The 13,295-nt window shown below is 35.9% G+C and overlaps 1 protein-coding gene across 2 annotated transcripts in view; it reads left to right on the forward strand.

Annotated features, from left to right (window-relative positions):
* Window positions 1-13,295, forward strand: part of LOC150094379 (solute carrier family 67 member A2-like) — a 64,894-nt gene that overhangs the window by 29,315 nt on the left and 22,284 nt on the right. For both annotated transcript variants that reach the window (XM_090412078.1, XM_090412080.1), the window contains exon 4: window positions 667-710. In XM_090412078.1, the coding sequence (XP_090268204.1) occupies window positions 667-710 (44 nt within the window). The remainder of the gene's footprint in view (window positions 1-666; window positions 711-13,295) is intronic.

The following is a 13,295-nucleotide window of genomic DNA, read 5'->3' on the forward strand; positions in this document are numbered from 1 at the left end:
TTTATTTACCAATAAAGCAACATTTGTTGAAGATAGAGTGAATAATACTTAAGAGTATTTATGAATAGATGAAAATGCTTATGCATCAATTATGAATTTCCAGTGCCAATTTTTGGGAAAGCTGATGTGAACTTATTTGGAACTAGTTAATCAGATCATGTGGGTTCGTGTGTTGTCTTGGTGAGGTAATGTACCTACATTTTTTTGCAAATGAACTGTCGAACCTTTCAGAGTCTTTCCTTTATTTGATGCACTTCACATGTGCATTTCAGTCTGGTGTTTCATTGCATCTTTTCCAACAGTTTTTAATTTATTTGAACCATAATACTAATGCTATTACAACCTTAATATCTTCATGATGGAGATGAGTCTGAATATACTCCTTGTTTTTATATTGACTACTTTATTTTTGCATATGTAATTTCATGTGTTTGTTTTCTATTAATTACATTACCATTTAATAAACAGAAATTATATGAATATTTTGCTGCTTTAATTATCAAATATTCTAAAACATAAATTATTTTTTATAATTTACATATCTCCATACTAGGTGCAAATTGTACCCATGTTAATATAAACATTTTGAATCTTAAAGTTTGGTCGATTCCTCCTCATTCTTGCTTGTATGTACACGTGCTCATGAATTTGATTTGTGTTTAATAGGTTCATTATATGGTGGACTGCAGCTGCTTTCAAGTCCTGTTGTGGTATGTATACAAAGATTTTATTTATTAAGTGCTATTATTTCACTGGATTTCAAATCCGCTTCTTCAAAGCATAAACATAATCCAGATAGTTAAAACAATTAAAATGCTAATAGGTAGTAATTTGGAGTTTGAATAGTTTTGTTTACAGAAAACGTTAAATTTCTATGAAAAATCATTGCATGAGCAATTGAAAAATGAGCACAGTGAACACTAGATTCATTTTGAAAAAAATTGTAGACATGAAGCCAAGTTGTTTGCAAGAATAGAACAAACAGATTTTTACAGCAGACACAGGAAGTGAAGTTTAGAGGTGGTCATGAAAAAAAAAAAGTAACTATCTTGAAAGTCATCAAGTAAACCAGCAGATATTCAAATAAGCTACAGAGAAAAACATACATATATGTTGGTTATGCATTACTAAATCACTTAAGGAATTGACAATGTAGATAAGAATATAAATTAAATTACACTTTAATAAATATTTCCGATATTTCGGCAACATCACTTTGCCATCTTCAAAAGGAACTTACAAAAAAGGCACGTGCACGCAGCACTATAACACAGTAACTGAGAATGAAGTGATGAAGCTATTGTTCTCCTAAAAGTCCTGATGGTGCCCCCTAGCAGGCTAAGTAGGTGTTCTTGGCCGTTGGGCTGAAGGTCTGCTGATGTAAGTCTCCCAAAATTTGGGGTAGTCTCATACAACCAAATTTGTTGAGGTTTGGAGAGTTTCTTAGGGCTGAGGCTGATTCCATAAATAGTCTTTCGAATTTGTATTTGCTACGGTGTATTACTGTAGCTTTCTTCCTCCGTATTCTGTGGCGTGTATCCAGAGCATGGTCTGCAAGATCAGAATGGCTGTACTTGTGAAAACGGATGTAGTCCTTGTGTTCCGAAATTCTGATATTCGCTGTCCTGCCTGTTTGGCCAAAGTAAGACACTTTACAGCTGCAAGGGACCTGGTATACTCCAGGTAGGTCTAGGGGAAGTGGTTGGTCTTTAGTGGAGCAGATAAGGGATGCCACAGAAAATTAGCATCCCTTATTCGCTCCACTAAAGACCAACCACTTCCCCTAGACTATTTATGGAATCAGCCTCAGCCCTAAGAAACTCTCCACACCTCAACAAATTTGGTTGTATGAGACTACCCCAAATTTTGGGAGGCTTACATCAGCAGACCTTCAGCCCAACGGCCAAGAACACCTTCTTAGCCCACTAGGGGCGCCATCAGTACTTTTAGGAGAACAATAGCTTCATCACTTCATTCTCAGTTACTGTGTTGTAGTGCCTACGTGCATGTGCCTTTTTTTTTGTAAGTTCCTTTTGAAGATGGTAACATGATGTTGCTGAAATATCGGAAATATTTTATTAAAGTGTAATTTAATTTATATTCTTATCTACGTTGTCAATTCCTTAAGCAATTTAGTAAAAACATGCAATAACTAAGTTGTGTATAAAAGTAGCTAAACAAAATTATTATTATTAAGACAGACCTCTAGGGAGTCAGACTCATCGAGGGAGGCCACATACTACACACACATACCAGCTATCATACGTATTCTTGAATTCATCCACACTGCTTACACTCACAACATCCAATGGCAATCCATTCCAATCATGCACCACCCTCTGAGAGAAAAATTTAGCCCTCATCCCCTTCTTAGCGGTCTTCATTCTCGGTTTCCAAGGATGCCCTCTTGTCCTTTCCCCACCCTCGAAAAATTCCATCAATTGAAATCCTGTATGACTCTTTCAGAAGTTTGTAAGTCTCAATCATATCACCTCTCTTTCTCCTGTTTGTGTTTGCTAGTGTCTGCAGTCTACAATTTCTCAGTGTCTTCACAATCAGTATTCCACAATCCTGATATCATTTTTAACACTCTCCTTTGTACTTTCTCTCTCTCCAATATATCAGAATCGCAACGGAAACCAGGAGACCAGAGCTGCGCACAGTAGTCCAAGTGAGGTCTTATCAAGACCTTGTAAAGAGGCAAAACGACATCCTTATCTTTACATGTGAATGTTCATTTCAGCATTGCTATTATCTTTGGAGTTGTATTTGCAATCTTTGCCACATGGCCCCTGAACTTCAACTTCCTGTCTACTAACACTCCAAGATCCTTATCCTCATTTCTTCAAGCATACTCCCACCAATATAATACGACATTGGATATCTAATCACGTGCCGAAGTGAATGACTTTACATTTACTGACATTGAACTAATACCCATTTTCCCATGCCCATAATTCTAGCCTATTCAAATCATTCTGCAAGTACTGCATATCAGCAGCATTCCTGATTGCCCTACCTATCTTTGCATCATCAGCAAATAGCTGAATGTTGCTTGTCAAATCCTTCCTAATATCATTAATCTACAGATTGAATAACAGTGGAGCAAGCACTGATCCTTGTGGTACACCACTTCTTACCTTAAATCTTGCAGACTTGCATCCCCCATATACCACTTTTTGATATCTGTCCATCAGCCATCCTCTTATCCATACTAATATTCTATAACCCAAACCCATTGTGAACAAGTTGCTAAAATACGATCTTCCCTTAGTAAGTCCATGTTGCTCATTGCAAAGTAGAGATTCCCTGTCAACCCATTTCTGAATGCAAGTCCTAACCACTTTTTCCAAAATCTTCACCACCACTCCTGAGATACTAATTGGTCTATAGTTGGATACATTGGTCTTTGCACCACCCTTGTGCAATGGAATTACTATATGTTCCTTCCATTCCTGTGGAATCCCTATTTTGAGACTCATTAAACAGCCTGGTCAAAGGAATAGCCAGTTCAACTGAACACTCTTTTAGCACATATGCTGATGTCCCATCAGTCCCTATTACTGAATTCTTATTCAGTTTATGCAACAGCTCTAATACCTTGTCCTTATACACCTGTGATTCTTCATCCAATGAAGAGGTAGCAGTGAGCTCTATGTTGTGTACATCAGGTTGATAGCTTTTAACAAAACGAGCACTCATTTAGCTGAACAACCTCTTCTGCATCTGTAACCCTCATGCCATCTGGATTTAGAAGAGTTGTTCTTTTATACTCATTCATTCTTTTACTTGCAGCATATTGATAGAATTCTTGTGGGTTGTCTTTAGCTTGCAGAGCCAGTTTCTTTACATACTCAGACTTTGCTTTCTGTACAACAGTTGTGCTTATAATGTTCATAACGGATGTCATCCTTATGCACATGGTATTCCTTCCACATCGTTCTTTTCTTACGAATCTCTTGCTTAATAAGATTACACATCCATTTGATACTTGCCATATTTATTCTTTGAACTCGCAGGACATATTCTGATATTGCATCATTTAAGTATTTTTTAAATGCTTCCCATGCACTGTCGATATTCTTTCCATCCAGCAACCGATCCCATTCCACTGAACTCGGTATACTCCTCAGTTGGTCATAACTTCCTGTTTTGTAGTTCAGCATGTAACCTTTTTTGGATGGAACATTCATGAACTTAGGTCACTTCCCAAGTGAGTACCACATGATCACCCTCACCAACCAGAGGCAGAATAGTTACGTCTTTAACTGAAAAAACTCCCTCTGACACTATAATCAAATCTAACACTCTTTGACCTTGAGTTCCTTCTGTCGCATGCTGCTTGAGGAAGTTGTCCCGCAACAGCCCAATGAATATTTGGATAATTAAAGTCTCCTATTATGATTATTTTTTTTTGCACTCATCTTTTCTATTTAGTAATGCATTTCTTCATCACTAGCAACTGATCCACCAGGCCTGTAACAACATCCCACTATGTAATTGATCTTGTTAGATTCCACTTCATACCAGATAGCTTCAAACTCACTTCCACATGAAGTATTATTAGTAGTACTACAATCATAGCTCTCAACTCTAACTGGATTCAAATCATCTGATATCGTTAAACATGTCCCCCTCCTCTCTATTCTTTCTAAAAATACCGTACCCTCGACACTCGTTACCAGTTAGTAGGTCTGATTCTGATAGCCAGGTCTCACTAATACCTACAATCTGAGGTCATAACATATTGACTAAGGCAACAAACTCTATCCCTTTTGTTTCTGATACTCCTAGCATTCATGTACAGACATAATAATCTACCTGTTTGTTCTTTTGCATAGTCTTGTCTGCAGTCTGCCTGACACAGTTGGACAACTTGCAGATCTCTATTCTTCTCTAATGCTCTATACATGTAGACATATTTGCACACGTTTGATTCCAAACCAGATGAATACAAAGCTGAAATTGCTCTCTCCTCGTCAACATTTTCCTGACAAAGCCCATTCCCGTCATTAACACAGTTATATAACATTGTCACTCTTGCACTCGCATTCAGAACCATTCCTTCCTTTAAAATTTAGTTTCCCTGACTCTCTGTGTTAGGTTTAATACCGGTTATTAGTTTTTCTAGACTCCTGATACCAAACACATTCAGATGTGTAGGCCATCCCTCTTATACAAATCCAATCTTCCCTTAAACTCCCAATTCATGGGAAAAACTGGTAATTAACAAGATATATTTCCAGTTGGATGTTATGAAAGTAATGGTTATCCACTTAAATCTCCATGCCAGAATAAGCAACAGCAAAATATTCTCAAAAACTCCACATCTGTTTTAGAGGGAAGACAAAAGTTGTTAGTTGTTGAGTTAAAAATTTTACTTTGATGCACATTAGAAAGTTTTGGGATAGTTTAATATAATCTAGCATGAGATTTATGCCCTAGTTGGAGTTCAGTTAGACAGTATGGTATGATCTTGTTGGAAAAGCAATTTGAAGGATCATTAGCTAGAAGGAATGCTCCATGCCCTGAAGGGGAAGCACTACACTTGGGGCCAATGAATACTTTTCATGTTGTTGTTAAATTAAGTATAATCATTAAAGCTTTTTGGTTTCATTAATTAAAAAAAAGTAGTAAATAACATTTTAGGCATAATGGCTTTTCACAAGCAGATAAAATAATGTTCTATTAGAAGATTCCTGAAGCAGGGAGAAAGTTATCACTGTAAACAAAAACAGTAGTTACCTTGCTATATTTGAAAACAAACCCCAACTCAACATCACCAGAGTTAAAGATCGGTACTATCAACATAAGAAGCCTGAATGGCAAAGAAATGGAGCTAACTGAGGAATTAGATAAGTACCAGATCGACATAATAGGGGTGACTGACACAAAAAAGACAAAAACTGGTGAGATCTTTCTGAGCAATAAATACAAAATGTTATATTCAGGAAATGACAAACAAGGAAAAGAAGGAGTAGCCATAGCATTCAACACAAAATACGAGGCTAATCTTCTTGAATGGCAGTCAGTCTCAAGTAGAGTAATGTGGGCAAATAAGAGAATGGGGAACTGGACAATGAGACTTATTTGTGCCTATGGTCCCACAGAAGGTTCTACTAAGATAGAAGTGGAGGAAATTTTTTTTTTGATGCTTTAGAAAAAGAAACTGACACAATGAAAAAGGAAAAGTTGGTCCTTGTTGGTGATCTGAATAGCAGAGTAGGAAATGATTGTGAGACATACAAAAATATTTTGGGAAAATTTGGAGAAAAGAGCAAAGCTAATAATAATGGCAAATACCTGTTGGATTTCTGCTCCGGACATGGACTTGTTATTACTAACACCATGTTCCAACATAAAAATGTGCACAAATTCACATGGAGAGAAGAGGCAAGGAATAAGAAAAGTCTCATTGACTATGTTATTGTCGATAGTGATGTTTTCTCCCTGGTGCAGGACACCAGAGTGTACAGAGGATTTGAAATTGGAAGCGATCACTATTTAGTCTTGAGCAGGATAAAATTGAATTTTATATTGAAAAGAATAACATGTAAGAAAGTTTTGAAGAGAATAAAAGTTGAGCAGCTCTCAGATGTGAACTGTAGACTAAAATACACAAAGATTATTGAAGAAAAAATGAAAGAGTTTGAGAACAGGAATCAAACCTTGGAGATTCAGTGGCAAACTCTGAAGAAAACATTGATTGATTCTGGCAGAGAGGCATGGGGTGAGGTTGTCTGTAAGGATAAAAAAAATCAGAACTCCCTGGTGGACACAGGAAGTTAAAGAGGCAGTGAAGGAAAAGAAAAAAGCATATCAAAAGTTCCTGCCAAATAAGTCAGCTTGTGCTCTTAGAGCTATATAGAGACAAATGCAAGAATGCTAAACACTGCATAAAACTAGCTAAACAAAAGTCATGGGAGGACTTTGGCAAGAATATAGAAAATAAATATCAAGAAGGTGGCAAAATATTCTGGAGGTTGTTGAAGAAGCTTCGGAATGGAGGAAAGAGTGCTGTAAAAGGAGTTAGAGATGATAAAGGTGACATGAAAACGGGAGACAAAGATATCCTTGAAGTATGGAGTAATTTGAAAAACTGCTAAATGAAACAAGCAGTGATGACAGCACAGTGGTAAAAAAAACACTGACCAGGCATGCAGTCAGGATTACATATCCATACTTGAAGTAGAAAAAGCCATCAAAGGCTTGAAATGTGGAAAGGCAGCAGGAGTAGCTGCCTTTCCACATTTCTTACAGTGGCTGCACTGCATAGTTCAGAAAGCCTGGTCAGAGGGACAAATTCCCGATGATTGGAGTAGAGCTCTCATAGTACCCATATATAAAAAGGGAAATAAAACTGAATGTGAGAATTAGAGGTATTTCCCTACTGTGTGTTCCTGGCAAAATCTATGCAAGTATACTTGAGAAATGGTTGAGAAGAATTGTGGAAGAAAAGCTTGGTGAAGAACAAGCTGGATTCAGGCCAAATAGAGGCTGTCAGGATCAGATCTTCACTTTACGACAAATAGTTGAGAAAGCATGGGAATATAACAGAGATCTGTATTTAAGTTTTGTCGATTTGGAAAAGGCATATGACAAGGTGCCAAGAGAGAAGCTATTCAATACGCTACAGTTATATGGTGTCAATGGGGCATTATATCAAGCAATACTTAGTCTTTATTTGAGTTGTAAGTCAGCAGTTAGAATTGAAGGAAGTACAGGAAGATGGTTTAATGTTAAATCTGGTGTGAGACAAGGATGTACATTATCCCCTCTGTTATTCATTATCTATATGGATCACATTATGAAGGAAAGTGTATTAAACCTGATATCAAAATTGGAGATGTTAATGTCAGCTCTTTGCTTTATGCAGATGATGTTATACTTCTAAATAAAGCTGCTACAAGTCTGCAAGATTCTCTGACTAAATTGAATAGCTGTTGTAATAGATATGGTATGAAGGTCAGCAATAAAAAGACAAAGACAATGAAAATAGGCAGAATCATCGAAAATGTCAACTGTGTTGTGAATGGAGAACCTGATGAACAAGTGAAACATTTCAGCTACTTAGGCACTATTTTTACTGAAGATGGTAAATGAAATATAGAAATAGACAACAGAATCAGCAAAGCTGGTATGGTAGGAAGTCAATTGAATAAATTCATATGGAATAAGAGAGAAATTAGTAGGAACACTAAATGAGCTGTATACAAGACAGTGTTCATACCAGTTTTAACTTGTGGTTCTGAGAGCTGGGTCAGAAGTAAAACACTTGACCAAATACTAGAGACCGCAGATATGAGAGTCCTGAGAAAGATTATAGGCGTGAACAGATGGCATCAATGGCAATATCATATTAAAAACGAGGATATTAGGAAAGAACTTGACATTGTCAGCATCCAGGAATGCGTTAGCAGAGCTAATCTCAGGTGGTATGGTCACCTAAACAGAATGGGCGAAGAAAGATTAGCAAAACAAGTGTTCTCTGCCAGGTTGGTAGGAAAACGACCCAGAGGAAGACCAAGATATAGGTGGATTGATACAGTACAAAGTGCCTTAGACGATAGAAATATAAGATCTGATAATGTTGGAGTATTGACAAGTAACAGACTGAGTTGGAGAAAAATTGTAGATAGGAAGTTAGTAATGACGTAAATTTTTCATGTAGTACTATCATATCCTGTACACCCCTTGAGGGTACATGTCAGGAATTTGATGATGATGACCTTGCTATATATTTAATCAAAAACAGACTAAATGGAAATTTCTATTGGAATATACCTGATACTGAAAGATTGAGGATAGGCTGGCAATTGGGGATTTAGCTGACCAAACTGCATTCTTATTGGCATAAACCACAAATAAAATGATGGTACACGACAGAATTTCATTTCTGAGGTGTTGTCCAGTTAAACAAGGACCCCCATTGTTTTTGTCAGGAAATGGGTGAACAGCAAAAAAGCAGTTATTGGAACAAATCCTAAAACACATCCCAACTCAACATCACCAGAGTTCAAGATTGGTTGTATCAACATAAGAAGCCTGAATGGCAAAGAAATGGAGCTAAATGAAGAACTGGATAAGTACCAGATCGATATAATAGGGGTTACTGAAACAAAAAAGACAAAAACAGGTGAGACCTTTTTGAACAATAAATATCAAATGTTATATTCAGGCAATGGCAATCAAGGAAAAGGACTAGCTATAGTATTCAACACTAAATAAGGCTAATCTTCTTGAATGGCAGGCAATATCAAGTAGAGCGATGTGGACCAATATCAGAATTGGGAACTGGAACAATACAACTTATTAGTGCCTATGGTTCCACAGAAGGTTCTACTAAGGTGGAGGACTTTTTTGAGGCTTTAGAGAAAGCAACTGACATGATGAAAAAGGAAAAGTTGGTTCTTTCTGTGGATCTAAATAGCAGAGAAGGAAATGATTGTCACATATACAAAATATTTTGGGAAAATTTGGAGAAAAGAGCAAAGCTAATAATAATGTCAAATACCTGTTAGATTTTTGCTTGGGACATGGAGGTTATTACTAACACAAAATTCCAACATATAAATGTGCACAAATTCACACTTAGAGAAGAGGCAAGGAATAAGAAAAGTCCCATCGCCTATGTTATTGTTGATGGCAGGTTTTGTCACTGGTCCAGGACAGTAGAGTGTACAGAGGATTTGAAATTGGAACTGATCACCATTTAGTCTTAAGCAGGATAAAGAATTCCATATTGAAAAGAAGAACTTGTGAGAAAGTTTTAAGGCGAATAAAAGTTGAGCAGCTCTCAGATGTGAACCGAAGACTAAAATACACATACATTAATCAATTGAAAATGAAAGAGTTTGAGAACAGGAACAAATCATTGGAGATTCATTGACAGATCCTGAAGCAAATGTTGACTGATTCAGCCAGAGAGGCATGTGGTGAGGTTGTGTGCAAGGATAGAAAAATCAGAACTCCATGGTGGACACAGGAAGTTAGAGGCAGTGAAGGAAAAAGAAGAAAGCATATCAAAAGTTCCTGGCATATAAGTTAGTTTGTGCTTTTCGAGAATACACAGACAAATGTAAGAAAGCTAAACACTGTGTTAAGCTAGCTGAATAAAAGTCATGGGAAGACTTTGGCAAGAACATAAAAATTGTGAGAAATATTAAGAAGTTGGCAAGACATTCTGGACACTCACTCAAGAGACATGCAGTCAGGAATACATATCCATACTTGAAGTGGAAAACGCCATCAAAAGCCTGAAATGTTGAAAGGTAGCGGGAGTAGATGATAATCGACCAGAGATGTTCAAATATGGTGGTATAAAAGTCTTACAGTGGCTGCACAACATAGTTTAAAGGGCCTGGACAGAGAGATGAATTCCAGATGATTGGAGTAGAGCTCGTAGTACTCATACATAAAAAGGGAAATAAAACTGAATGTGAGAATTACCGAGGTATTTTTGTACTGAGTGTAACAGGTAAAATTTATGCAAGTATGCTTGAGAAACAGTTCAGAAGGATTGTGGAAGAGAAGCCTGGTGAAGAACAAGTTGGATTCAGGCCAAACAGAGGCTGTCAGGATCAGATTTTCACTTTACAACAAATAGTTGAGAAATCATTTGAATATAACAAAGATCTGTATTTAAGTTTTGTAGATCTAAAAAAAAGGCATATGACAAGGTGCCAAGAGAGAAGTTATTCAAAATGCTACAGTTGTATGGTGTCAATGGGGCATTATATCAAGCAGTACTTAGTTTTTATTTGAGTTGTAAGTCAGCAGTTAGAATTGAAGGAAGTACAGGAAGATGGTTGTTAAATGTGGTATCAGAAAAGGATGTATATTATTCCCCTCTGTTATTCATTATCTGTATGGATCACATTATGAAAGAAAATAGCATTAAACCTGATATCAAAAGTGGAGATGTTAATCTCAGCTCTTTACTTTATGTTATACTTCTAAATAAATCCAGTATAAGTCTGCAAGATTCCCTGACTAATTGAATAACCGTTGTAATAAATTTGATATGAAAATCAGCAATAACAAGACAATGAAAATTGGCAGAAACATTGTGAATGGAGAACATATAGAACAAGTAAAACATTTCACCTGTTTAGGCACAATTTTTAGTGAAGATTGTAAATTAAATATTGAAATAGACAACAGAATCAACAAATCTAGAATGGTAGGAAGTCAACTGAATAAATTTATATGGAATAAGAGCGAAATTAGTTACAACACTTAATTGTATACAAGACGGTGTTCAAGACAGTTTTAACTTAGGGATCTGAGAGCTGGATTAGAAATAAAACACTCGACCAAAGACTAGAGACCACAGATATGAGAGTCCTGAGAAAGATTAGGACCATGAACAGATGACATCAATGCCAATATTATATTGAAAATGAGGATATTAGGAAAGAACTTGACATTGTTAGCATCCAGGAATGTGTTTGCAGAGCGAATCTAAGGTCATGATATGGTCACTTAAACAGAATGGGAGAGGAAGGATTAGGAAAACAAGTGTTCTCTGCCAGGTTGGCAGGAAAAAGACCTAGAGGAAGACCAAGATATAGGTGGATTGTTACAGTAAAAAAAAATGTGCCTTATGACACATTTTTTTTTACTGAAACTAAAACCATGACAGAAATTAAAATCTGATAATGTTTTAATCTTAATAGGTAACAGATTGGTTTGGAGGAAAATTGTAGATTCAAAGTTATTGGCAATATGAGTTTGTCATGTAGTACTGTCATATCCTGTACACCCCTTGAGGATAAATGTCAGGAATTTGATGATGAACTTTGGTAAAATATAAACATGGGATATAAATATCAAGTTGGCTGTTCTGTAGCCTGCTGACAAAGTTAGTAATGGAGGAAAGAGTTCTCTAAATGGAATCAAAGCTGTCAGCTATAACAAAAACTGAAGATATTCTAGAGTCAGGTTTAATTATGTTGAAAGATTGTTAAATGAAATGAAGGACAGAAAATATTTAGTAAAAAATTAAGTTGGGATGCAGTTAGTAGTACAGATAAATACCTAAGGTTAAAAAAAAAACCCTGAAATATGGAAAGGGAATGGAGTAGATAATATTCAACCAGAAACATCAGAGTGGTGTTTTAAAAGTTTTACAGTAATGGCTACATTGCATAATTCAGTATGGGTTTAAAGCCCAAGTTCAAATGATTGCAGTAAATCTCTTTTACCCATCTGTATAAAAGAGAATAAAATTGAATTTCAGAATTACAGAATTTCCTTATTGAGTTTTCAATTAATATTTATGCAAGCATGCTTGAGAAGAAGTAAAGCTAAGGGAAGCAAGTTGTGTTTAGGCCAATTAGCAATATCAGGATTAGATTTTTCACCTTATGACAAATGATTGAAAAATCATGGGAATATACAGGGTGTCCCAAAATGTACCTACCAAGTTTAAATCCAATTTTCTCTGCAATTAGCTGGTATAATTAACAATTTTGAATACCTGAAATGGCTTTATCGACACTTATGGCGATCAAGCCATTTCAGGTATTCATTACAATGACAATGGAATACAACATATAAATAACAGAACCATTTAAAAAGTGCCATCATAGTATAAGAACAACTAGTCAATAAAATTCCTAACTAATTAAAATATGTCTGAGCATGTATATAAATTTTTTTTAAAAATTAATCAGGAGTTATACTGACTGGTTGTTGTCGTAAGGCTATGATGGTACTTTTTAAAATGCTTCTGTTTTGTATTTTGTTTCATTGTACTGAAAGATGCCGTTGACAAATTTTACATCACTAAAATTGTTTTCAGGTAAGTTTTTTTCTCCCCATCTTAAATTTTAAACAACTAGGATAACTTATGTGCCTATTCTTAAACAAACATAGGACTAATTTGGTAGAAAATTGTCAACAGTGTTAGTAATAAAGTTGTCATTATGACAGTTACTATCATAGTATCCTGTACACTCCTTGAGGAAACACGTCAGGAATTTGATCTCTCATATCAAAAATGCTTTGGATTTTAAAATCAATTTCAAAACTCAAGTTTGCATTCATAGGTATTTTAACTAGTCTTCTAATTAGTGTAGATATTGTTTCATTATTTACCAACATATCTCTGGGAAAATGCTGTGAATTTACCTAAACAGGATTTCCCACCAAGTGTCAAGCTTTGAATTTGATTAATTCAGGATTATTTGTGCATGAAAATAAACCACACAAATTGCAGAAACAGTGAGAAACCCTGTGAATTGGCTAAGTGACTTCAGACAGAAATTTATATAACTTTGCAACATTCGTTC

The sequence above is a fragment of the Typopeltis vanoorti genome, chromosome 22 (genome assembly GCF_054136105.1).
Source record: "Typopeltis vanoorti isolate ZY-2024b chromosome 22, IOZ_Tvanoo_1.0, whole genome shotgun sequence".
Lineage (NCBI taxonomy): Eukaryota > Metazoa > Arthropoda > Arachnida > Uropygi > Thelyphonidae > Typopeltis > Typopeltis vanoorti.